This window comes from Echinops telfairi, unplaced genomic scaffold (genome assembly GCF_000313985.2).
Source record: "Echinops telfairi isolate 266 unplaced genomic scaffold, ASM31398v2 ScPeMD7_70;HRSCAF=299, whole genome shotgun sequence".
Taxonomy (NCBI): domain Eukaryota; kingdom Metazoa; phylum Chordata; class Mammalia; order Afrosoricida; family Tenrecidae; genus Echinops; species Echinops telfairi.
In genome coordinates this window covers 4511224-4537001 of record NW_022103968.1, presented here as the reverse complement: position 1 = coordinate 4537001, position 25778 = coordinate 4511224, and the positions used below count along the sequence as shown (strand labels likewise).

The window sequence follows — 25778 nt, the reverse complement described above, 5'->3', positions numbered from 1 at the left end:
AAGTCCCAGTGTGCTAGTCCTGGTTGACCAGAGGAACAAATCCAGAGACACTCCTATGTGTGTCAAAGAAAGTTTTATATCCAAGAGTCATTGTATATTAAGAAAACATCCTGGCCCAGTCCAGATCAAATCCTTAAGTTCAATATGCGCCATTAAGTCTGATATGAGCCCATATGTCAGATACTAGCCCATAAATTCTGCAGACTCACACAGCACATGCAATGACACCAAATGCAAGAAGGTCACAGGCCAGTGGGTGGAAAGTCCTGTGGATCCAGTGGCGGTTGAAGCTTCTCAGTGCTGCTGGGGGTGTCCACATGGCTCCTCCAGCTCCAGGGCTCTGCTGCCATCAGCCTGGCTCCATGTGGCTTGTCAACAGGAATGTGAAGCAGAGAGAGTGGGTCCCCTTCCAGACAGGAAGACCAGAGTTCCCAGAATCCTCAGGAGAAGCCCATGTCCACACAGAGGCCTCATTGGCTATGACCTGATTGACAGGCTAGACTTCACCCCTTCGATCAAGTTGACAGGAGATTATATAACTGCCACACCCAACCTAACTCCATCTTTCTTAGCGAACCACAGCTTGAGAACTCAGCTTTATTCTAAATTTCGTAAAAAGTAAAAATGTTCTGTCTTCTCCCAAAATGCACGTTGGCCTTTTCCTGGCCACCATCATCTGCGGTCTCCAGAAGGCTTTGGCAGAGACTGGAAAAGGCAGATGGGCTGCCAAGGATTCTGTTCAGAAATGACCCCTAAGGCCCCAGGGCCAACCCCCAGGCCAGTAGACAGCCTTTTCACCCTATCCCCAGGTGAGTGGCCACTTGGCGGCCAGCCCGTTGGAGGAGCCCTGCTTGGGAGGACAGCTCCCAAGGTGATGGGACTCCTCCCCAGATCCCCACCCAGCCGGCTGGCCCTGCTGGTGACACCCTGCTCCCACCACGGCTGAGCTTCGCCCTGTAGCATTCCCACTTGGGCCAAGAGTTGGGCAGCGAGCGATGGAGAGACATATTGCCACTTTCATTCCTGGACTCCTCGGGGGTCTCAACTTCTCTTCACGTGGGCTGGGTTTACCTGCTACCCTCTTTCTTTTGACACTTGGTTCTTTTTTCCCCTGGCCTGCAGTGGTTCCTTGTGTATTCCAGGGCATGAATCCCTTGTCAGTTTCAGATGGGAAAGGGCGTCCTAATGTGGAGCTGCGGGAGGGAGATGCTAACAGGAGCAAGAAGAGTCCTTTAAGCCGAGTGAATAGAGTCTTGTGACCTCCTTTCCCGTCTCGATCTCTGTGCACACGCTGTCATCAAAGGGCCCTGATGAGCCGCTGAGCTAGACAATAGGTCTATCAGGAGGCGATCCTTCGAGTGCCTGATGGAAGTCTGGTCCCGAAGCGCTGCTCTCTCCCATCCACTTTCTGAGCCCCGTATGGAGCACGCGGGGTGGGCTCGGCTTGCCTTGGTGTAACCAGATCTTCCACAACTCTCTTTGCAAGACTCCTGGCCATCGCTGTCTTTCTTCCTGAGGTGCTTAGAAAGCACCTCCGTATTAACCTCTGGGGGAGTTCATCCTTCAGAGCCCCCTTGCTTCCTGATTGCAGTCATCCGCGCCTGGTTGTTAAGATCCCTGCACTCTTGCTGGGGGTGGAGCATCGGACACATGCCCATCACATGGGGCCACTTCCTCGCTCTCTGTGCTCAATAACTCAGGCAGCTTGCGCTTTGGGGTCTGACACTTGATAGTGACCCCACACCCACGATTGGGTTGCTGTCTGGGAGTTTTCTCAGCATGCATTGCCCGCACACCGTTTGTAATTCTCAGATGGCATCTCTTGGCTCCTGTGAGGCGGAGGTAGGCTTTGTCTCTGGATTTCTGGAGGACTTTAGATGTTTAGAACAAGGAAGCATCGATCTGACATCGGGGCAGGGTGGGGAGCCACTGGGAGGCTTGTTGCTGGCTGTGGCCCCCGGGTATTGGCAGGACAGACATCTGCCCGCAGCCGGATGGGAGGCAGCCAGGGAGTGGCGGTCACTTGTTGGAGGGACTCTTCCCTTAGGCAGGCCAGCCATGCTCACAGTTCTGGCCTGCTCTGCCTCAACCCTGTGCCCTTACTCCTTTCTTTTCCTCAACACAGGAAGGGTCTAGGCCACACCCTGGCGAGTGGGCAGCGTGCCCCTGGCCCTCAAGTTTCCTGTTGAGGCTTTTGTGCCACACAGGGGCTTTGTGCACTTGGCTGCCCCAGGGCCCTTGGAAGGGCGCCCTCTTGCAATTGGTTTTCTGTTCTGGGGCAGTGTTTGGTGAGCGGGGGTGCTGGGGTGCTGTCCTGCAACCCTGACCCCGGTCAGACTGAGGGAGAGGCGCAAGGGACCCGACTGGGGCTGCTGTCCAGAAGACGTGGCCTCTTCTTTGAGCCGGGCATCTTCATATCAGGTTGTCTGGCTTCTCGGCCAAGAGGCCTGTGTGTGAAGGTGGCTGGCTGTGCGGGGGTCTTTTGGGGAAGGCTCTCTACAAAACCTGACACCATTAGATCAACGTTTCCCACAGGGGTGATACTGCCCTTTGTTGTGCTGGGTTGATCCAAACCTACCACCGTGGTGTCCATTCTGACTCAAAGCGTCCCTGCAGGACCGGGTAGAACTGCCCCTGTGCATTTCCAAGCCGTCAAGCAGATACCTGCCCTTGTCGCTAGAGTACAAACCTTTTTAATTCCCGGGGTTTGCTGATGTTCTTTTCTTCCCGGAAAAGGTAGGTCAGGTTAGTTTGGGACTGTGTGCGTTTGGATTGTGGGATGCTGGGGACATGCTCCGCAAGCACCCTGTTGTGTCTTCTCCTCCTGATTGTTCCAACTTTGTGTTTGTTTAGGGTGGTACCGGGGATACACCTTAAGGAAGAAGTCCAAGAAGGTAAGTCCTTCTCTGGCCTGAACCCAACAAGTACATCCCTGCATGAAGTCACGATGGCAGAGGAGACCAGGCCCAGCTCCTTTACGTCCTCGAAGGGTTTTAATGACCTCTTTCCCTCACTCTTCATTTAAAAGTATATGGGAAGGCGGGAGGGGGACTTGTGTCACTGATTAGCATTCTTTTCCCCGGAGCAAAGTGCTCCCTGGAAATTGTGACTGTCACCCTCGCCTGGGTGTGGGGTCTGTGATCGAGGCTGGCTTGTTGTCATCAGAGGGGGCTTGGTCTTTGCTTCTGGATGGAATTCTCCAACCAGGTTCGACCCTGGGATCGGGAGAGCCTGGTCTGCCCAATGCAGCGCCATCCAAAGAAATGGAGGCTGCTGGTGGCTCTGGGGACACCTTTACAGCACACACAGCTCTGCCGAGTGCCCTCGCTCTGCCGCCCCGCCCGCCTGCTTGCTCAGGACTAAGCTCTGTAAGTCAAAGTGAGAGGTTCTGCTTGCCCAGCCTGTGGTGTGCCGGTGTGGAAATGAAGACCTCCAGTGGCACAGTGGCTTCCCGCGCTGGACACCCCGTGGGCATCTCTACTGTGGATCTCTTCTTAGCCTCTTGAACTGTAATTATTGGCTCTTCTGTTTCTCCAGACGATGCTAGGGTTTCCCAGTCATGCTCGTTTGAAGCTGCGGTTAGGCCGGCCACGGCAACTTATGCATTTTAATATCTAATTATGCTGGACAGATGGCTCATTTACTCGGGCTTCTTCAATGTGCCTGTCGTTATCACCTCCCCGGGCTGGGCTCTGCCTATGGTCCTGAACCTGTCACCAAGGCTCCTGCTGTGTCCAGAGCCACCCGGCCGGGAGGGCTAGGAATCTGCTTGTTCTCCAGGAGGACAGTCCCTGGTGTGCGGGTCCAGGCTGACCTCCATCCGGCCTTTGGCCTTTCGTGCACGCTGTACATCACTGGTGATGTTCTCAGGGGAGACGTGGCTGATGGTCTTGTGGGCCAGCCGAGTCTACCAGGGGAACACGGCCCCCTGGCCCCACCCCAGCCAGCTCTAAGGCACAGATTGGGACGTGTTGATCTGAGTTCTCTAGAAGCCAAACCAATGATGCTTGCTTGTATATACAAAGAGGTTGAAACCAAGAAATGGCTCACTCAATTGTAGCAGTGAGGAAGTCCTGTCCCATTCAAGTTCAAGAGTCAGAGTCAGCTGGAAGCTTCTTCTGACTCCTGTGTCTGCAGGGGCTGATGAACAGGAAGCAAGAAGACCACAGGCTGGTGGATGCTGAGCTGAATCCAGGTCGGCAGTCCGATCATAGCTGCTGGGATCGGCAGGTGATCCCATAGGAGTTGGAGGAAGCAGTGGCAGGCTCCAGAACCCACGGTCAGTCTGCACGATGAGCAGGCCACACTCTGAATGAAGCCCTCCTCCACCATCTCACCACTGTGGCCAGACTCACTGCTTGGCTGCTTCGCAGAAGATCCCACCCCGGAGCTGACCACACGGGCTTAGAGCCTCTCCTGGCAGACTCCCGGCCCAGCCAAGTGGACGTACACTCTCACCGTCACTCGGGCTAAGGGTCCCTACACGTCCAATGACCCAGGGCTTGGAGCTCTGGACAGGAGATGCCAGCCAGAATGACCGTGGCTTGGGCTCCTCTTGGGCAAGCTCTGTTTTACGCTGATTTCCCTGCTGGGATCAAGAGTGTGCTCCTCCAAATGAGCCCCTGAGCCAGCCACAGCTGAAGACTTCGGGAGAATGGGATTGGGACCATGGGCCCTAGTGTCACCTACAGGTGACAAGGGACTAGGACCATGGTCCATCGTGTGTCTCTCTCCCCTATGCTCCCCATCCCATGTGACAATTCTGCGGCGTCCTTGGACCCCCTGCGCTGTTCACTTTCCCCTGCTGCTCATTTGGGACTTGTTCTTTGCTGACCCCTCTCGCTTATCGAACTGTGGTGACTCGTGTTGCTGTGATGCTGGAGGCCTTGCCACTGGCTTTTCAGATCCCAGCAAGGTCAGCCCCTCGTGGGACAGGCTTAAGCGGTGTTTCCAGATGAAGACAGAGGACGAAGCAGACCCTGGGTGGATAGCTACTTCTGATATCAAACAAGCCAAAATGGGCCCGTGGACACGGTATGGCTAGCCGGGGAGCCTCGTCCGATAGAGTGCTGGAGGCGGAGGCCCTCAGGTGGGAAGACCGGCAACACCAGACTGCGGAAGAGCTACCTCTTTAACGTAGCTTCAGCCTGAGTGGCCTGGGTGGAGCCAAGTTTCGGGGACTTTCCTGGGCTCATGAGGCTCAATGCAAACCTGAGCAGAAATGATTGCCAACATCCATCAACAGTAGAACATGGCGTGGATGCAGTGTGAGGCTTGGACAATTGGGAGTCATGGAAAATGACCTGGAGTGCATGCAGGTATCCTAGGCATCCACACGCCGAAATGGACTGGGATTGGGCATCTTGGACGGGACTGTCATATGGTCACCTATGTCAGGAAGGACTTGTCGAAGAGGGATGGCGTTGGCCTCATCGTCAGAAGAATATTTCACGATCTACCTTGAGGTACATTGCTCTCGGTGAGAGGCTAGCATCCACGCCCTTCAAGAAAGACCAAGTAACATGGTTATTCTCATGTACGCACCAAATGACAGTAGCCCCCTCTCCCTGTTTGGCATCTTCTCTATCTGCACCATGCCTCCCTGAGCCACAGCACGTCCTGGCCTCTGTTGGGGTGCTCCGCCATGGCAGCTCATTGCCATGCTGGGGTGGAATGGGAGAGTAGTGATGTTTCAATCCCACCTTCCATCTGGGAGACTCCTGATGGATACGCAGCAGGTGTCTGTGAAGCGTTCAGATGGACGAGGAAGAAAGGCCTGGTGCTCTACTCTCCCAAGGAGACTTTGAGGACTAAGGTGCTCCTCACCTAACCATGGCATTTTCAGTCACCTCCTATGCGTGTGAAAATTGGACATTGAATATAGAAGACCCAAAGAGAAGCAAGGCATTTGAATTGTGGTGCCCGAGAAGTGTGGGATACTAGCACCAAGGGAAATAGAACTGGGACTTATTCCCTGACTGGTACGGGAGGAATCTGGAAGACTAGTATTCCATGCTGGAAGACTGCCACTCTGGTAGTTGGAGATATGATCCGAGAACATTTTCCTGCAGTAATCTATCATTTCCAGTTTCTCCCTCTAAAGCTTTGCTGCCTTGAAGTGAGCACATGGTTGATTCATTCTCCCTATAGAGGCAGACATTCCTATTTGGCTCTATTTCTTCCCGCCGTAGTATCCAATCTCTCGCATACCTTCCTCCAATAGCAGATGGCCCTTAGGGGACTTTAACCCCAGCGCCTGGATTCGAAATGTTTTGCTATAAGCCTGAATTTTTGGCTGTATTAATTGGATCATGAAGTTTTGCCTTGACAGCCTTTAATGTATAGAAAATAACTATGTTGCCCAGGTGGCTTTTGAATTTTATATATAAAACAAAAGAGGGACTTGTGGGGGGAGGTAGATGCTAGCAGACATCTCCCCTGAGGGTAATCAGTTGCCAAACTGTAGTGGGCCCTGCTCCCTGCTTCTGGGGACAATGGACAGGCTCCTGTAGGCGGAGTTTACACCCTACTGATAATGGTTCCTATGGAGACCCAGGGAACAGGTCAAAGTTAAGCTGCCATCCTAAATCTAGGATCCACCCATCCTGTCACATATATACCCCAATCCCTCCTCTTCCTATTGCGTGTATGTCCCTAGACCACCCCCTTCATTACTGTGTAACCTATAGTGTAACCCCTTCCTGTGACGGATGTCTTTACCTGTAATTAGTGGGCATGCATGGCCCCAAAAGGTATATAGTCCTGGGTCAGCAATATAGATCTCTCTCTGGCTCCTCTCTCTTCCCCCTCTCCTCTCCCGTCCTCTCTCCCTTGTTCCCTTGCCCTCCTTCCCTTCCCCCTCTCTCCATGTGGACCACCAAGCGGGGCTGAGGTGAGCAATGCTACCATGTAATGTGTCTGACTGCATTATTGTAATTTCTCTCCTCTACCTCTCATGCTCTCGATGACTTTAATGTAATAGTTATATATCTCAACCGTACAATTGTGCTTACTGAACCCGTGGGTAGTAGCAGCGGGTGGGCTGGCCCCCCACCCCCCCAATTTAACGTATCCTACAGAGAGGAATATTGCAAGTGCAACGGGATGCCACAAGAACACACAGATCTGGCGTGGAAGAAGTAATGGGCAGAATGCTTCTTAGAGGCGAGGAGGGGAGATTGCGTGTCAGATACTGTGGGCGTGTTGTCAGGAGAGAGCAGTCCCTGAACAAAGGACCTCAGGCTGGCTAACGTGGAGGGCAGCGGACAAGAGGGAGACCCTCGCCAAGATTGACTGACATGGTGGCTGGGTGGCTGCTATGGTGGGCTCGAATCTAACAAAGCGGTGAGATGGTGGGAGACCGGGTGGCACTTCCTTCTGTCAGCCGTGGGTTTGCTATGGGTTGGAACCGGTGCCACGCCCCTCACAGCAACAGCATCAACTGGTATTTGACATATTGGAAGCACTGATTCCCGTGTGATGGCAAAATACAAGCCACCCCTGTGTGGCCAAAGGACAATGGAGACGGAAGTGTGGAGCCCTGCTTAGTTGTCAGCAGGTGTGACCACGCCAGGACTAGCCGTCGCATGCACGGGTTGAGATTCAGCGCACTGTCTGGTGGTTTATCAGGTGGGGCCTTGCTGGGAGCTTCCTGAGAAAATCCCCATGCCGTCAGTGCACATGTGACCAGCTTTGGTTGGTGACTGTGTTAGTCTGGGTGGACTAGAGAAACAAATCCAGAGGCACTCATCTGTGTGTAAGAGAAAGCTTTATAGCCAAGAGGGATTGTATATTGAGCAAACATCCCAGCCCAGTCCAGATCAAGTCCCTAAGTCTGATGTTAACCCATATAAATTCCTCTTCAGACTCATGCAGCACATGCACTGATGCCAAATGCAGGAAGGTCACAGGCCAGTGGGTGTAAAGTCCTGTGGATCCAGTGGCGGTGGAAGCATCTCCAGGGCTCTGGCTTGTCCACAGGAAGGTGAAGCAGAGAGAGAGGAAGGTCCTAGAAGCCTCATGCGAAGGCAACGCCCACCAGGAGGCATCATCAGGATGTGACTAATGGACAAGATAGACTCCCCGCTACAGTTCTTTATCAAGTTGAAATGAAACTGTGTAACGACCACAGCACTTTGATCCTGTGTCTTGGGAAGCCCTGGATCCCATGTAGCACAGTGGTTGCACGATGGGTTGTGCAGTTCGAAACCACCCGCCGCTCCTGGGGAAAGATGGGCTTTCTACTCCCACTGATCTTTACAGTCTCAAATACTCACAGGGAACTCTTCTGCCCTGTTCTGTAGCGTCGCTACGAGCCAGCATTCTCTTAATGCCAGGGGGTTGGAGATCTTTGGAAGGGAGAGAAGTGCCGGCACCATCATCAGTAATCCTCGAGGCAGCACTTGGCATTGATCTTTCAGTGGGCCAAGGTCAGCTGTCCAAGAAGCTGCAGAGAAGACAGTGGAATGTGTCTTTGTGGAATGTTTCCTTCGAAAACCAAGTGCACCAGTCATGGCTCTGGAGCAAGGGCTCGTTGTATGACTGCCATGTTAGTCCGGGTAGACTGGAGAAACAAATTCATAGGCACTCATATGTGTATAAGAAAGAAGTTTATATACAGAGCAGTTGAATATTGAGAAAACATCCCAGCCTAGTCCAGATCAAGCCCATAAGTCGGATAATTAACCCATATGTCCGATACCAGTCTATAAATTCCTCTTCATACTCACGCAACAATGCAATGATGCCAGATGCAGGAAGATCACAGGCCAGTGGGTGAAAAGTCTTGTGGATCCAGAGGCGTTGTAAGCCAGGGCACTAGTGTAGTTCTACATGTCTTGTCAGCTGCAATGTCTCCCAGGGAGTGAGTGTGTGTTGGGCCTCCAGCAAACTATTTAGCTCCTTAGCACATTCAAATGAGGTAATCAAACTACAACCTGATCGACAGGCTAGACTCCACCCCTTTGCTCTTAATCGTCAGATTGATAATAGATTGCGTAACTACCACAACCGCCTTACCTGCCTGTGGGTTTTCTGCGGTGGGATGCTTACATGAGGTGCAAAATCAGGAGTGACGCAGTCCCCCTACCGTTGTCTGTGTGTGTGGGGGGGTGGTGGTGGAGGAGTAGGTGGGTTGGGGGTCAGACGTGTGATTTGCAATCAGGATTCGTGCTGATATGAAAATGACTGTCTTTTCCCCCCTCCAGGGCATCTTTCCTGCCTCGTACATTCATCTTAAAGAAGCGACCGTTGAAGGCAAAGGGTGAGTGTGGGCTGGAGTTCAGAAGGGAGCAATGGCTTCCCTTGGCCACACTGCTGTTTGGTCAGCGGGGTGACCTGGGGGCTAGAGGTGTGGGAGTGATGGTCATGAGTCTTGAAGGGAGTGGGGGTGGGGCGGGCGGCATCTAATTTAGAGCTGGGAACTGCATGCTTCCTGCTTCTTGGAATAGTCTGATGCTCTTCGGGCCTGAGGTCATTTCTGGACGCCCTGGCACTCTGGGCTTCCTGTGAGCTGTCCTTCCTGCAGAAGCTCCACACTCTCAGCTCCGGATCCTCTTTCTGGAAGACTCTTCAGGATGCACCAGTGCTTGTGGCTCGGAGGCTGAAGCAATGGCTGTTAAACTGGGACCGTCTGGGCTTGCTTTTTGTCTGAACTGTGATCTGTGTTTCTTAGAGGTCGTACAGCTGATGCGTAAGATCATTACGAGGACTGCTCTCGCACAGGCTCCCCGTTAGGCGGGAATAGGGAAGGAACAAGCAGGTGTGAACGTGGAAGGAGGAACATGAAAACGCTTTCCTTTTTTTGGTGTCTGCTACATCTTCACACTCAGTTAAATATGCAAATTATAAAATTACTAATCATATGATTACTGCATAATGACATCTCTTTGGCTGATTGCAAAATTGCCTTTCCGAGCACTGTACTTTTAACATGCGAAAGGGCGAGTTCGGTGGGTTCTGTAGTTCCGCGGTGTGTAATTAAAGTGAAGAAAGTAATTTAGTGGTAAACCTGGGGGGGTCTTCACCCTGGCTTCCCCCCCAAATCCTGATAAAATTCTTGGTTTGCTAAATTTCCCTGGGGAGATAGAGCAGCCCCACCTTGTGACACTTGGAGCCAATGGTGGAAATTACTGGACAAAAAGGATGTATTGGCTGGTCTTAGATCTGTCTGTGTTGGAAACCTGATATAAGCCAGATTGGCTCTGATTCAAATCTTTCTCATAAAGTCCCGTGATAAATCCCGAAGCATGTGCAGAAGCTGCGTGGGGGTGAGGAGGCACAGTAATGAAGGGAGGCAGGGCTGAATTCCCTTCTCTGTCACTTTCTCCTACTTCCCTGCCCACCTCTAGTGACTGTGGATGGCCATCCCCCCGCCCCCACCCCCCTCTTCTCAGGGTCCTCCCTCTTTTCCAGCCCCGGCCCTTCCCTCCGCTCTCCCTGGCTGGCCTCTTGGCTCTCTGAGTGTGTTATCCCAGGGGCTCTCGGAACTCGTCTCTTTTGTGACTTCTCTGTTGCGTGGTCTCTTGCTCTGGTGGTCTCGCTTTCGTTGTTAGGTGCTGTTACCTTGGTTCCGACCCATAGTGACCCCACGCACAGCAGAATGGAAGACCCCTGGTCCCATGCCGGCTCCACATGGCTGTGGGGTTGGAGCCTAGTGTTGCATCCACGGTGCCACTCCATCTTGCCAAGGGTCTTCCTCCCCTTCCGCTGCCCTCTACTTTCCTAAGCACGGTGTCCTTCTCCAGAGACTGGTGTCCCCTGTTAACATGTCGGGGGATGCGGCGTTGCCATCCAGGCCTCTAAGGAGCATGCTGGCTGTGCTTCCTCCAAGCGGGATCTGTTTGTCCTTTTGGGAGTTCCTGGTACTTTCAGTATTCTTCTCCAGCCTCACAGTTCAAGTGCATCATGTCTTCTCCGAGCTTCCTTATTCAGTGTCCAACTTTCACATGCATAGGAGGCAGTTGAAAATTCCATGGCTTGGACCAGGTGCACCACCGTCCTCAAAGAGACATCCTCATTCTTCAACGGGGGGTTTATTTTCACCTTTATTGTGAATTAGGTAAAGGCTTATAGAGCAAATCAGTTTTGCATTCAACGGTTCCTACACATTTTGCTTCAACTCATTTGTTGCAATCTCCTTAACAGACCATCACTTCGCCCGTTTACTCCCTGTCTTCCTGTTCCTGTTACGCCTTTCCTAACTCTCTGTACTTTGTCTTTGGGTCAACGTTACCATGCCCTCCCCCACCTTTTTTTTTTGTTAAAGAGATCTTGTGCAGCCGTTGGCACTGCATTGTCTGATTTTGCCTGCTGCTCCGTAATCATTGACCGTGGATCCAAGCCAGAGGAAATCCCGGACAGCGTCAGCCTTTTCTGCTTTGTCGGCATCTATTTTGCGGGCACTTGTTCTTTCCTGGCTTCTCCCCTGAGGGCCTCTCTTCTAGGGTCTCTCTCACGCCTGCTCTCTTGCAGGGTCTCTTACGGGGTCTCCTCTCTGAGATGACCTCTGTTCTCATGTCTCCTTCCTTCCCTCTCCAGGGGTAACGCAGCCCTGAGTTCTCTCTCCTGGTCCAGGGTGACCCCACCGTGGCCAGGCTCTAGAAATAACCTCCGCTGCTGTCTGAGTGCCCCCTAGGTCCTGCCTGCTCCCTCTTGCAGCTGCAGTGCCGGCAGTCCTGCCCCTTGGTTGTGTCACTGAGGAGGGCGTTGCTGGGGGGGTGTAAGCGTATTTCGGGCATCCCGGCAGCAAGCACAATGCAGCCAAAGCACACACTTTGGAGCTAGTTTGCACCCTTGTCCCAGGGACAGACTAGTCCCAGCGCGGGAACGAAGGAAGGTAAGCAGGAGCCGGGATGGATGACTTGACTGTTTGTATCAGAAACCTGACAGGAGCTAGATGAACTCTGATCAGAGTCTTTGTCCACTGTCTACTTGATGAGCGTTGGCTAGTCCTGGAGCTGCACCTCCTACTGGCCAGTGTCATCAGTGGGGGGTGGGGGGTGGGTGGGCATGGGGTCTGGAAGTGGAAGACAGACCAACTGCTGATGCGATGTGCTCACACTGGGCGCGGAGAGAGGTTTCTCCACAGAGGTTGTGAGGGTGGCATTGAAGAGTGTACTGAGCAGAGTTCGCATCAGTATCCTCACAGGGAACCTCAGAGACAGACGTGGCAGGGCCGTTATAACACTCACACCACATAACCAACACCAACGACGGCCCACCTGAGAGGAATTCCTCAGAGTGGTTTCGTGGTGGGTGGTCTTGGGTGCCCACCTCCCTCAGATGTCTGGTGCTTGCAGGATGACACGTTTCTAGACCTTTCCATAGAAAGTGACTTTCTCCTATAAGACTCCATCCCTTTGCCCTTGAGGGCCCTGTATCATTCCTAAGCCATAGGGACTCCTTTGTTTTGCTCTCGGGGGCTTCCTGCCATTCATAGGGCCCTAGATGTTAGAACCCCAGTTGTGAGCCTGGGCCCGTATCTTGCCCACCGTTCTGGGCCTTGTACAATACAAAGCACGTAGATGGCACCCTTTCTGCATCCCTGGACATCCCATGCTGGTTGGGGGGGGGGCCTTGCTTGTTCAGGACACTCCAAGGCCAGCTGACCGAACGCCACGAGCCACCAGATCCCTCTCTGCCTCCGAACAGCTGAGTCCTGTTCCTGACAGAGCCGACCTGGGCCACCAGTCAAGAGCTCTCTTTGTGGGTAACAGATGGTCACTTGAGTTGAGGCCAGAGAGCGCCCCCCTGGACTTTGAAAGCAGTCACCTCTCTGGTGCTTCACCAGGAGAACCGTGTCACGTGCTGTCACATCATGGCTTTTGTGCACCAGGGGAATGGTGAAGACCACTTGACCCAGCTGGGGAGAGTTCATGGCACGGGCGGTTGTCACATGGGCCATGTATGTGTTAAGTAGGCACATAGATCACAGATGTACTTTGAATCCTGGCTTCCAGCTGGCTTTCCTGAGCTATCATCCGCCTCCTTCACCTGAGTGTGACGTGTGAGGGGACAGCTTACATGCAGGGTCACGTGTGGACATTCTCCAGGCTGCACCTCATTCTTAGACATGTGTGTTTGTCCACAGGGACGCAGTTTGTTTGCATGTCTGCCTTTTCCATGTGCCTGCATGTTGAACCTGGCGGTGGCCTAGACCGGGGATGGTCGAGGTGCAGGTCTCCTCGGGTCCTGGAGCCAGGACTGAGTCCCTTTCCCTTCTCTCTACCGCAGGCAACATGAGACCGTCATTCCAAGCGACCTCCCACTCATCCAAGAAGTCACCACCACCCTCCGGGAGTGGTCCACCATCTGGCGGCAGCTCTATGTGGTGAGAGGCTGGCAGGTCTTCCAGGGAAAAGCCGTCCTCAGCAAGGGCAGAGAGAGCAAAACCCCCGCTTCACTTGCCACCGTTGGCACCGGCGCCCTGACCTGCTTTCTGCGTTTGGGGGGTGGGAACGGCAGCTGTGAGAGCGGTGAAGAAGGGAGCCAGGGGTTCACCATTGCTGCTCGGGACACACGGTCATGCGGGGGTGCCTGGATGAAGAGGGCACACGGAGAAAGACGGGCCTTTCTACTCCCAGGTTACAGTCTGAGAAACCCACAGGGGCACCTCTCCTCTGTCCGTGAGGGTCCCTATGAGTGGCCATCGACTCCCTGGCACGGTAGTGAGGGTGGTCTTGGTTGGAAGAGGAGGGTGGGAGACATGCTGGCAGAGCCCTTGGGGTCATACAACCAACACCTGCCTTGAATCTCATAGGTGCTCTCCGAGGTGGCAGAGGCTGGCCGTCTGCCATGTTTGGGGTGTCTGGATGGAGGTGATGCCTCTGGACCTCTGACAAGAGGGGCACCATCTTCTTGGTTTAGCCTTGCTTGGACAGTGGCGGTGAGCCCTGTGGGCATAGTGGTTCCTTGTTGGGTCACTAACTGCAAGGTTAGCAGTTCAAAACCACCAGGCACTGCGATGGAGAAAGATGGGGCTTTATGGGCTACTCCCATAAAGAGGTACAGTCTCGGAAACCCACAGGGGCAGTTCTACCCTGTCCTGTAGGCTCAGGGTGTGCCAGCATTGACTCCGTGGCAGTGAGGTTTTTGGTTTTTGCAGTTTTTGATTAGGTATGAGAGCTTTCGGGGGAAAACCACCAGCCAGTCCCAGGGAGAAAGACGGGCTTTCTACCTGTAAAGAGGTACAGTCTCGGAAACCCACAGGGGCAGTTCTGTCCGGTAGGGTCGCTATGCATTGCATAGACTCGTTGCCAATGAGGTTGTGTGATTTTTGGACGGTGGGGAGGCGAGGTGTTACTTTCTATTACCCAGTCCTGTGCCCACGTGGGATCAGGAAAGAATTCTTATCAAATTCAGGGAAGGTGCAGGCGCTGGCACGTCCCCACTTCCCACTCCCTCGGCGGCCCTTGTGCAGGCTCCCTCTCCTCTGGGCAGCCAGGGTTCCTTTTGTCGTGCCTCAGACTTCTGTTCCCAGGGTTGATTTCTCACATGCTAATGTCTCAGTGCTGAGCAGGGCTGGAAGGAAGTCAGCTCCTTCATTTCTGGAAGGCGGGGGACACTTTTCCTGAAGTTGGCACAGCTGCCAGCCGGGCAGGAGTGTTTCTGATTATGCAGCGGTTCCCCGGTCAATGTGCCGTAATAAGCGGTTGCTGTAATTGTGCATCAAACGTACTGAGGGGAACCGAAAAGCCTGAGGTTGGCCATGCATGTTTTGTGTAAATCTGAACAATCTGGTGGCTGGCGTTTCTTGTTCAACTTAGCAGTTTTTTAAAACAAAAAATGAAGCAGACAAATGAACAGGGTCGGAATCCACATAGTGGCCTCTTCCCCTTTGTCCACACTCACTTGCCGTCTTGGGTCAGATGGCAGCAAAGCCAGGGCAAATGCTTCTCACAGTTCTTCTGTGGTGTAGCAATTACAAATTGGGCTGAGATCTGAAAGGTCAGAAGTTTGAAATCACCAGCCATTCCTTGCGAGAAAGACGAGGCTTTCTTTCTACTGCGTTAAAAGCTGCCCGTGCGGAAAACCCACAGGGGCAGCTCTGACCTGTCCTATGGGGTCGCTGTGAGTCAGCGCGGACTCAATGGCCATGAGTTTGGCTTTAGTTTGTTGGTTACAGACACAGGAGGCAGACTGAAAGGAAAGCAGATGCCTGATGTGGCCACAGGCAAATGGACAGAGATTGAGCCAGAGGCAGGGGAATGCCGTTTTAAGGAGCCCTGGTGGCATCCTGGCGATGTGCTGGGCTGAGATCTGCATGGCCAGCAGCTCCACGGGAGGAAGACTGGGAGAGAGAGTCTCGGGAGGCCCCGGGGGGTTCCCATGAGTCAGCGTGGAGGCCACGGCAACGAGTTTGGTTTGGTTTTGGCGGCGTGGTGGTTCCACATTGGACAGTTCCGCAGTTGGAGCCCACAGCTGCTCCACGGGAGATGGACTGGGCTTTCTACTCCTGTAACGAGTGACATTCTCGGAAACCCGCGGGGCCAGTTCTACTCTGTCCCACAGGGCTGTCAGGAGTCAGCATTAACTCGGTGGCAGTGACTTTTGGTGGCACAGTGGTGATGCACGAGGCCGTGAACGAGCAGGTCGGCCATTCCCGGGAGAGAGATGGGGCCGTCTGCTCCCGGAAAGAGTTACAGCCTCGGAGAACCAAAGGGTCCGTTTTGCCCTGTCTTGTAGGCCCCCCGAGTCAGAACCGACTCCCTGGCAAGAGGACGCCCTTTGGGAATCAGGCAATTCCTTTCATTGAGAAGTGACAGTTGTCACAATGTCGTGAAGAGGCTGGCGTCTGGAATAGGGAGCCACGTGCAGGGCAGGTGGAATCTTAGGACGCTTCTGAGGACTGGACCAAACCTCCAAGGGTCACTTCTGGAGGTGCCATGGGGCGGCATGTGTGCAGAGCAGAGCTGCATCTCAGGGCCTCATGAGGGTGGCACTTCAGACACCGGCTGCCAGGTCTGCCTTCTCATGGACCTCTGGCTGCTGCACCCTTCCAGCGAGGGCTGTGGGCTTCACTGCTTCCACCGCCGGGACTACTCCCGCCGAAAGGATAGACTTTATTTTTAAAAGAGCAATGACCACATTTTGATCTTTCTTAAGGGATTGTGATGGTCAGTACTTTAGGAATTAGGGCCCACGTAGATGCCTTTCCTTGGGAAGACTAGCCCCATCCATGGGATGAACTGGTCGTCTTGTAGCGGCAGATGGCTGCTTTCCTCTGTTCCGTGAACCCTGTCCCAATGCACCCACCATGATGGCAAGTCTGCGCTTTGTGTCTTCCGTGCATGGGCCTTTGGCGTGAGAGACACAAGCTTGCAGAGGGAACACTGAATCCTGTAGCAGTGTGTTTGTCACGTTGATCCATGTACCTGTGTATCTGTGTGTGTGCCGCACTGATCTGTGTACCTGTGTAATTGTGTGTGCTGTACTGATCTGTGTACCTGTGTAGCTGTGTGTGTTGTGCTGAGCCATGTGCCTGTGTGTGTGGTGTGCTGGCCTGTATGCCTGTGTGTGAGCTGCACTGACCTGTGTACTTGGGTGTGTGCTGTGCTGACCCATGTGCTTGAGAGCCCCCTGGGCATTTGTCCGCACAGCTCAGCTGAGCACAGGGTCCAGAGCTCAGTGTGCAGAGCATGGTCAGGGCACAGGGTGTTCTGCAGGCAGTGGGCAAGGGATGGGTTCAGATCTTCAGGATCAGGACCAACGAAAGTTCTTGATGGGCTGCCCACCCCGGACTAGCAGCTCCTGCCCTGGTCAATGATACACCTCAGTGGTGCTGCTCCAGAAATGTTGGGTGGCGTGCTGGAGTGGCATATTCCTTTTTATCCATTTAAATGTCTAGCATTTCATTGGACCCCAAATCCATACAACGTGGGTTTCCAGTCATGCCCCAAACATTCCACCCCCCCACCCCCCATTGGACATTGATTGCACCCCATGGTGGAAGGCATGAAGGATGCGTGCATTTGAAAGAACACCTTCCCCACCCCCACCCCGCCCCATGCCCCTGGCCTGTCGATATGCTGCAGCCTGACAGTGTTCCCCTCCCTTCCTCCCCGCACAGCAAGACAACCGGGAGATGTTCCGAAGTGTGCGGCACATGATCTACGACCTCCTTGAGTGGCGATCGCAGATTCTCTCCGGCACTCTGCCCCAGGATGAGCTCAAGGAGCTGAAGAAGAAGATCACCGCTAAAATTGACTACGGGAACAGGTCTGTTTGTGGAAAGAGGATTCATGCTGCGTTATAGCCAATGCTAACACCACAGACCCTAACGCGGCCAGATCTCATCGCGTGATAAAGCAGAGTCCCAAACATCCTGGTTTTGTTCGTGAAAGGGTGGGGATTTCTCTAGAGGGTTCTGAAAAATGGGAGAGGGTCAGGGTTGACAACTCCTTTCCTTGACGCAGGACCTGAGTGGCCTGTCGTTCTCCCTGACCGGAGGGCATCCTCAGTGGCCCCACTTATCATTGTTAGGTGCTACCGGGTTAGTTCCGACCCATAGCGACCTCATGCACCACTGCACAAAGCACTGCCCGGTCCTGCACCTTCCTCACCATCGTTCCTCTGCCCGAGCCCGCTGTTGCAGCCCCGGTGTCCGTCCGTCTCGTTGGGGCCTTCCCCTCCTTTACTTCCCCTCCTCTTTACCTGATGTCCTTCTCCCGGGACTGGTCTCTCCCGACAACATGTCCAAAGTATGTAAGACGAAGTCTCGCCATCCTTGCCGCTGAGGAACCCTCTGGAATACTTCTTCTGACACAGGTCGGTTTGTCCTGTTAGCAGATTTGGCCTCGTGGTGTTTGCCTTCTGGTCCAAACGCGGCGATCTTTGTATAATAACAAGTTTGGGTTTCTGTCTGCAGAACCCTGCATTCTTAGAGTGGGAGAGAGTAGTGGAGCTCACCGGTTGTCAGCTCCATTGCCGGCTCACAGGCACCAGGTTAGCAAACAGATGAGAGCAAATTTGGATGGGAAATTCTGCGGGAGAAGCTTTATGATGATGATTATTTTCCCTTCCCTCAGAAAACTGAAGACTCCTGGGTTTACAGTCTTAGGTATTGTTGCAGCGAAACCCATTTCAAGCCTAGAGAGCCAGCCCTTTGGAGCCTTGATTGTATTTGCTATTGGGGGAATCGTGTTTTGAACTGATGTTCAGAGACCACCTGCTTCCTTTGGCTGCAGGAAGCTACCAAAATACATTATGTCTTGGAGCAATCTCATTAAGGGGGGAAGTGTTTCCAAACGTAATTTACGGCTTTGATAGGAAATACAATCCTTAATCAGGCAGTTTTGCCAGAGGACCTGGAGACGGTGCCGTGATTTCTCTCAGGGCACTGTTCTGTGAGTACCTTTCAGTCCCTGCTTCAGAAACCCACATCCGAGGGACAGTCACAGCATTGCAGGTGTGACCGTGCCATGGATTGGATTATTGCCCTCCCTCAAAGGTGTTGTCCCCTCGGCAATATGGATGTGGGTTAGAACTGGGTGGGTAGGTGGTGGAGGTTGGAGGAGTTGCAGTTGACAAGCCTAGAGTTCCTGGGAGACACTCTCGGTGGGATTATGGATGTCCAGTGTGCTTCTGGGGAGGCATGAAAGGAAATGCTGAAGATGTGATTGGACAGTGGAGGACGGCTCACCTTTTCATGCCATGCCAGTGAACGTACTTGGATGATGCTCAGATGTTTGGTGGGAGGTAGAACTTGTCAGGGAGGAACTTGAATATCTTCTTGATGAGGTTTCTAGGTAGGATCTGAAAGAATATATGTGGAAAGAATGAGGTGGGCTTAAAAATGAACTGTGCACAGTGAAAATGGAACGCAAAGATTCAGAAACTTGTGTTGTACAAATGAAGGGCACGTGTCCTGGAATTGTCAGCAAGGTCACGGCTACACACTCTCATTAAAGTGATACGTCTTTGGTACTCTAACCAAGTGACCACAGCAGGAAACCCCTGAGCTTAGACTCTAGTCCAGCGGTCCTCAAACTACGGCCCGCAGGCCACATGCGGCCCACCGGGGACATGCATCCAGCCCGCCGGGTGTTTTTGCCCTGTTTGTTTTTTACTCCAAAATAAGATATGTGCAGTGTGCATAGGAATTTGTTCATAGATTTTTTTTTTAAACTATCGTCTGGCCCTCCAACAGGTCTGAGGGATAGGGAACTGGCCCCCCTGTTTAATAAGTTTTGAGGACCCCTGCTGTAGGGCAAAGAGAGAGAACGGTCGGTGGTGTGATGTGATTATCTTCCCCTGGGTGATATGCTTTGAGTAACCCCATTGTGTGATGTGCTATACATCCCATCGGGCTGGGAGCAGTGTGGGCACAACTTGATTCTCAGCCTTAGAAGAAGAGGGCTGGACTTTAGCCCCAGCCGTATCCGGTGTCATCCTCGGCCAAGCCACTGCTCTTCCTCAAGCCACATCCTTGCCTGAAACCCACCTTCCACAAAGAGTGGAAGGAGAGGGAAGCAGCAGAGAAGAGTGGCCTCACCAAGCAGGACGAGACCTAAACGAAGCACTCTTGGGACGTGAGACCCTGCACTGGGACCTCTGAGAGCTGAGGGAAGATGGATGCCAAGCAAGACACGCGGAGAGCGCCGAGCAACCCCGGAGCCACAGACGTTTCAAGGAGATCAGTACTTTCTCTTAGAGCCGGCACCGTGAGTTCGGGCTTCTAGCTAACTGGGAGAACATGCAAGTGTTAAAACCACTCGACGTGTGGTATTTCTGTTGTAGCATCTCGTGAGGAGTGCGCAGCCTGTAGGATGGACGGCGTCATCAGGAGGAGCTGACTTGTGCTTTTGTTCACCCGTCATTCAGGGGCTTCTTATTTTCCTGGGCTGGGCAGGGGATTGCGAGGGCCATGTGGGATGTGATGGAGGGTAGGATTCGTCTCTAGAGAAATGCACAAGCACAGTTTTGCATTGGTTTCCCATAGTGCTTTAGGCTCTGACGGTGTTGAACTCCAAGGGCCTTCGGTTGGAGCGTGGTGCGGTGCACCTTCATAGTGGACACCAGGCTGGATGCTGAACCACAGAGCGGAATGCCGACTACTGAGAATGGTGCATGGAATGGGTGGGCTTGAAGCCCACCTCCGGCCTGCTATGTCACATGATGGTTTGCGTATGTCATTGTGGGAACGGTTTGGGCTCTGCTGGGGGTGCTTCTGGCTCCACTTCCATCTGTGGGCCCCTGGTTACTTGATGTTGGACCTGAGAAGTGCTTTCTCTGAGCTTGCTTTCCCTCCTCTGTGGAATGGGTCTGCCCTTCTCTCGTGGCGGGACTTGAGGTGAGCATTCCAGAGGGCATAGGCATAGGACGTTGGCTCAGGGCCTGGGTCTTGCGAGGCTGATTGGTGTGACCCTTCCGGGAACTTGATTCTGCATGGCCTACGGGACTTTTGGCCATGATCCTGCTCAAGCAGGTGCATTTCTGCTCCATCACACCTGTCATGGATTGAATTGTGTCCGCTGACTTGTGTCAGCTTGCTGGGACCATGATTCTCCGTGGGTTGGTAATGATGTCATTTGTTGGTCTGGTAATCATGTCATTATCTTCCATGATGTCATCTGATGATGCGATCTGAGCCAATCATTTGTAAGGGTATTAGGATGGAATGCGACGTCTCTACTCAGGTCATAGCCCTGTTCCAGTGTGAGGGGCGTTTTCCTGGGGTGTGGCCTTCATCTCCTTATTCTTATCAGAGATAGGAGAGGGAAGTGAGCAGAGGTCAGGGGACCTGCTGCTACGGTGAAAGAGTTGCTGTGAGCAGAGTGTGTCCTTGGGATCTGGGGTCATTGTGCTGAGAAACTCCTAGATCTAGGAGGAGAGGGAAGCCAAGACACACGGAGGTCACCAAGGCACCCCACATCCACAGATGTTCCAAGTGGACAAAGAACTTCCTGCTGAGCTGACAGAGGGGAGAAAGCTTTCCCTTAGGGTGGCACCCTGAACTTGGAGTAACTCGGGCACTGCCATCGAGTCAGTGCTGAATCAGAGTGCTGACTCGGGGTTTCCAACACTGTACCTGTTGTTTACGGGAGGGGACAGCCCAGTCTTTCTCCTGTGGAGCTGCTGCTGGTTTCGAACTGCTGACCATTGCTATCGTAGTCCTAAGCTCTGAGAGAGGAAAGTTTCCATTTGTTCAAGTTGCTCACTCGTGGTCTTTCTGCTTTGGTAGCACTGGAGGATTCCAAGCCCCCTCCTTCCAGTAAGGGCAGCCCCTCTCCCAGGGCAGGCCATCCCTGCCTCCACCTACACCAGAACTGACCCTGCCCACACCACCAAGACCACCCCTACACAGCATAGACCCCGCCCATACCTGCATGGGCTGCCCGGGAACCCACACAGGACAGAGACACGCAGCGTGGTTTTGGAGGGAAGGAAGAGCCTTGCCTTACATTTGGTAAAGATCATGGAGGAGTTTAGGACTCCCTGTCCTGCAGCCAGAAAGCGTGCCCCATAGAAGAATGGCACCACAGTTGGTGTCAAAGCCCTCTTTCCTGTGTGCTGCCCTCAGGCTGCCTCATCAGAGGCCTGGCTCTAGACAGTAGAGGAAACCCGACATCTTTGTCATTGCCTTGCACACGTGGCAGGGGATGCCCTGAGCTCCCCAAACCATTCATTTCTGGCTGTGACCAAGGAAACAGGGGGCCTCCGGTGTTCGTTCTGTCTGAGCAGAGTGTTTAGCAACGATCTCACTGGCCTCTAAATGCGTACCTGATAGAGCCTTCTCTAAGGACAGTGTCGTCCTTTGCAAATGCTCTTTCCCTCTGTGTACCATTTACAAGGAAGACCCCACAGAGCCAGGAAACGAGGCTTGCTGGGTAGTTTCCTGCCCTGCGAGCTGCACGTCTCACTGAAAAGATGACCAGAGTCCAGCTCCATAACCCAGCTCTCTGATGCTTTCTTGCCTTCATGAAATTTGTTTAGTCTCTACATTAAACCCGGTACACCACCACCACACAGGTTAATAGGAGATGAGGTGTTGGGGAGGCAGCTTTCCCCAAGCCGTGCCAGTCATTGGATGGACCGATGGACCGGCCAGATGGCATGTATGGTGAGCTCTGGCTATTGCATTTAGCCCCTGGGCCAGGAAGTTGGGGAAGGATGATTGTGCCCAACCTTCCGGTGCCTGGTGCGCAAGCACAGTAGAATGTCTTCGTTGAAACTCTTCTGGTGAGCGAATGTGGGCCTCAGAATTGACCCTAGGTTGGAGGAAAACAATAAGGTAGAACCTTCTAGAGACAGTGGTGAGTCAACGGAGCGGTGAATGTGTACCAGCTTCAGCTTTCTCTCCTTCCCTCCTGCCCTTCCCAGCCCAGTGGTCACACCCCAAACTGCCCCCTCTGTGTGTTTGGTCAAGGGGGGAGTGTGGGTGCATGCACAAACCTCTGAGAATCTGTGCCCAGAGCAGACGAAGGAGACTCCATGCTTTGAACTGTCCACGTGACAATTAGGAACTCATTTCAACTGGGCTTGGCAGCTGCCAGAGTTCTCTCCCTGGGAGGGAAGTCACCATCGCAATTAAATAGAAAGAGCAAGAAATCACGCCCTTAGAACCACCTCCCCCAGGAGATACCCTTTGAGTTACAGAAGGCCACCCCTCAGAATTAGGCGCCCACAGTTGTGAGTGACCCCAGACGTCCATCTGTGACGTTTTCATCTGCTCAGTGACTGAAGCAGGTGGCGTTTTCTGCCTGACCCGGCAACTGAATGCCTTGCTTAGCATCCATGAACTTCTGAACCCTTGCTGTTGTAGAATCCTCGATCTGGACCTGGTGGTGCGAGACGAAGATGGGAACATCTTGGACCCCGAGCTCACCAGCACCATCAGTCTCTTCCGCGCTCATGAGGTGGCTTCCAAGCAAGTGGAGGAAAGGTTACAGGAAGAGAAGGTAAGTCTCCCGCTCTGGAATCCAGCCAGCAAGTTGGGGGGGGGGGGCATGATGGCCAGTATGTCCCCCTCACAGGGACCAGCAGAGAACAGCTGCTCGGTATGTTTCTTTTGATGCCCATTGGAGGAGATACCGGCGGTCAGACTGGTTGCCTGGGACACGAAAGGACTTTGTCACCGAGCTGGGTGACCATGGTGGTATGCAGCTTACTGTGAGGCCAATAGGAGCCCTGGTGACGTAGTGGTTACACGCTGGGCTGCTAACCGCAAAGTCAGTGGTTCAGAGCCACCCGTCAGCTCCTCGGGATAAAGAGGAGACTTCCTACTTCTGTCAAGTGCTACAGTCTCGGAAACCCAGGGGGGAGTTCTTCCCTGTCCGATAGGGTCGCTGTGAGTCGGAGTTGGTTTTCTAACATATGTTTTTGGATGCGATCAATGGCTTTGTGTTCTCCCCTGTCCAGTGGGAACTTGTACTTGAGTGTGCATGTCCTTGGTGATAGAGGTGGGTGGCGACCTCCTGGTGAGGGTAGGTAGCACAGATATTACTGATCTACTTCACCTTCCAGAACCTTCATGATAGTTTGCGAGAAGTACTACTCAGACTTGATTAATTGGCCGCTTTGTCCAGTAAGTAAATGTTGGGCAGCTATGATGCCATGTTCTCGGCGGTAAGGCTGAGTAGCACTACGGTGACCTCGCAGGGTATAGTCTAAGGGAGGAACCAGGATGAAGCAAGGAGTTACCCATGTGAGGCCTCGTTTTCCATTCTGATTCACTGGTCGGCACTGGGACGTTTTCTACCTTCGAAGGAAAGACAGTCTCAACTGTCGCCGGGTGGGGACAGACACTGTAGTGGGTGCGCATGTCTGTTTCTTTCTCAGTGGGGTGTTTACATGTCCTGAGAACATGACCTGGATACAAGTTAACAGACTGCAGGCATGACTTTGCTGTGTTGTGAATCTCCTTTCGACCCGGAGAGGATTGGAAAAGTAAATTAAGAAGCAAGCGTGTGCCACGCGTGTTGCCAATGTGACCCTCCTCCCATCTGTGTCTCCCTCCTGCAGTCTCAGAAGCAGAACATAGACATCAACAGACAAGCCAAGTTTGCGGCCACCCCTTCTTTTGCCCTGTTTGTCAACCTCAAGAACGTGGTGTGTAAGATAGGGGAGGATGCTGAGGTGCTCATGTCTCTTTATGACCCCGGAGAGTCGAAGTTCATCAGGTTGGTGACACGCCCAGGCTGCGTCGGGCTCTCCTCGGGGTTAGTGTTGGAAAATGGCAGCTGAGCTGTCCAGGGGCCCTGCTGAGGAGCGGCCGATGCCTAGCCCGGTGCACCCCCAGAGCCCCTGTGCCCCAAGGCAGTGCTCAGTTATTCTTGGTTGATGTCAACCACATCTCTGTCATGGCTGCCAGTTCTGCTGTGGCTCCCTTTCTCTTTGTCCCGAAGGAAACACTGTTGCTTCCGTTGCATGTGAAGTGGGTGTGCCGTGTGGGTTCCACACGCCAGTCTCTTCCTTGGCGCAACTTAAAACGGAAAAACCTAGGATGTGACCTTCAATGTGACTTGAGGGGAACTGCCCTCCCACTTTGATCAGGACTCCCCTTCCTCTTGCCAGAGGACTCAAAGTTAGCGATGCCCTGCTGGGTTTGCTGTTATCCTGAAAGACACAGGCAGTTTTGGACTTTATACTAGGGTCATCTGAAAAGAACAACCACCACAAAAATAGACTTTTCAAACAATAAACCCTGCGGTGCCAGCTGCTAGTATCTCCAGTGCCCTTGGAAGGCAAGGCATTAAGATGACAACTTCCCCAGGGTTTTGTGTGGTCCTGAAGACGGCACTGGGTGGGAATGGCACCTTGCTTAAGGGGCAGCTCTGTGCTGGCAGGTTGTCCATTTGAAGTTTGCCAGCCGTCCACTCAATGGCTTGGCGCTCTTCTGCTTCCTTCCTGGGCTCCCAGTTTCCCTTCTCCTTTCTTGCCCCCTTTGAAGTTAGTTTTGGGGGGAACGCTGCCCTGCCAGCCTCATGTGGTCGATCACACTGAGGAACACTTCCTCCCAGTGTTGTCCTTTACTTCAGAGGCCCACCTGGTGCTTGGCTGCAAGGTGATCCTCCGGGGGTGGGTTCAGTTCCAGGATGGGTGGGTATATGGCTGATGCTTCTGTGAAACTCATATAATGGTGTGTACAGCGGACATCTGTGGTGGTGACTGTAAGTGATTGTGGATAGATCCAATTATATTTGGAAAATTAATTTGCTTTTCTTTTTTTTTAAAGTGAAAACTACCTGGTCCGATGGTCAAGTTCAGGATTACCGAAAGATATAGACAGATTACACAACTTACGAGCCGTGTTTACAGTAAGTACACCACTGGTGGACAGTTTCATTTTCTGATCCTTCTAATGACCCGTTTTGGTGGCCTAGCTCTGCCTGATTATCACCCAGCACCGGGCACCTAGGTCACCAGTGGTAGTAGGGTGGCCTCGAGTCCCTCCCGAGGACCCACACAACCGAACGAAAGCGCACTGGTCCCAGGCCTTGCCTCAGTGGGTGTTATGTTTGAGCCTAGGTGGCGGTCAGTGAGTCAGTCCATCTTGTGCAGAGCCTCCTCTTTGTCTTTGCCCCTGTGCTTGACCCAGTATGACATCCTTCTCCAGGGACTGGCCTGGCCGGGCCTGACCTAGGGCAGACGAACTCTAAGGAGGGTGCTTTTTCCAAGGCAGAATGGTTTGTCCTCTCAGCAGGCCACGGTCGTGGTTATTGTCATTGTCCGGTGCTATCCAGTCCATTCCAACCCATGGCCGCTCTCTGCACAGCACAGTGAAATAAATACTGCCCGGTCTGCACCACCCTCACATTTGGCCTACAGCACGTTCAGTA

The 25778-nt window shown here is 53.2% G+C and overlaps 1 protein-coding gene across 1 annotated transcript in view; it reads left to right on the top strand.

Annotated features, from left to right (window-relative positions):
- Nucleotides 1–25778, top strand: part of DOCK1 (dedicator of cytokinesis 1) — a 408265-nt gene that overhangs the window by 4794 nt on the left and 377693 nt on the right. The window contains exons 3-9 of the mRNA XM_004701236.2: nucleotides 2854–2894; nucleotides 9207–9262; nucleotides 13234–13330; nucleotides 17069–17217; nucleotides 22763–22898; nucleotides 23962–24119; nucleotides 25175–25256. Of these exons, the coding sequence (XP_004701293.1) occupies nucleotides 2854–2894; nucleotides 9207–9262; nucleotides 13234–13330; nucleotides 17069–17217; nucleotides 22763–22898; nucleotides 23962–24119; nucleotides 25175–25256 (719 nt within the window). The remainder of the gene's footprint in view (nucleotides 1–2853; nucleotides 2895–9206; nucleotides 9263–13233; nucleotides 13331–17068; nucleotides 17218–22762; nucleotides 22899–23961; nucleotides 24120–25174; nucleotides 25257–25778) is intronic.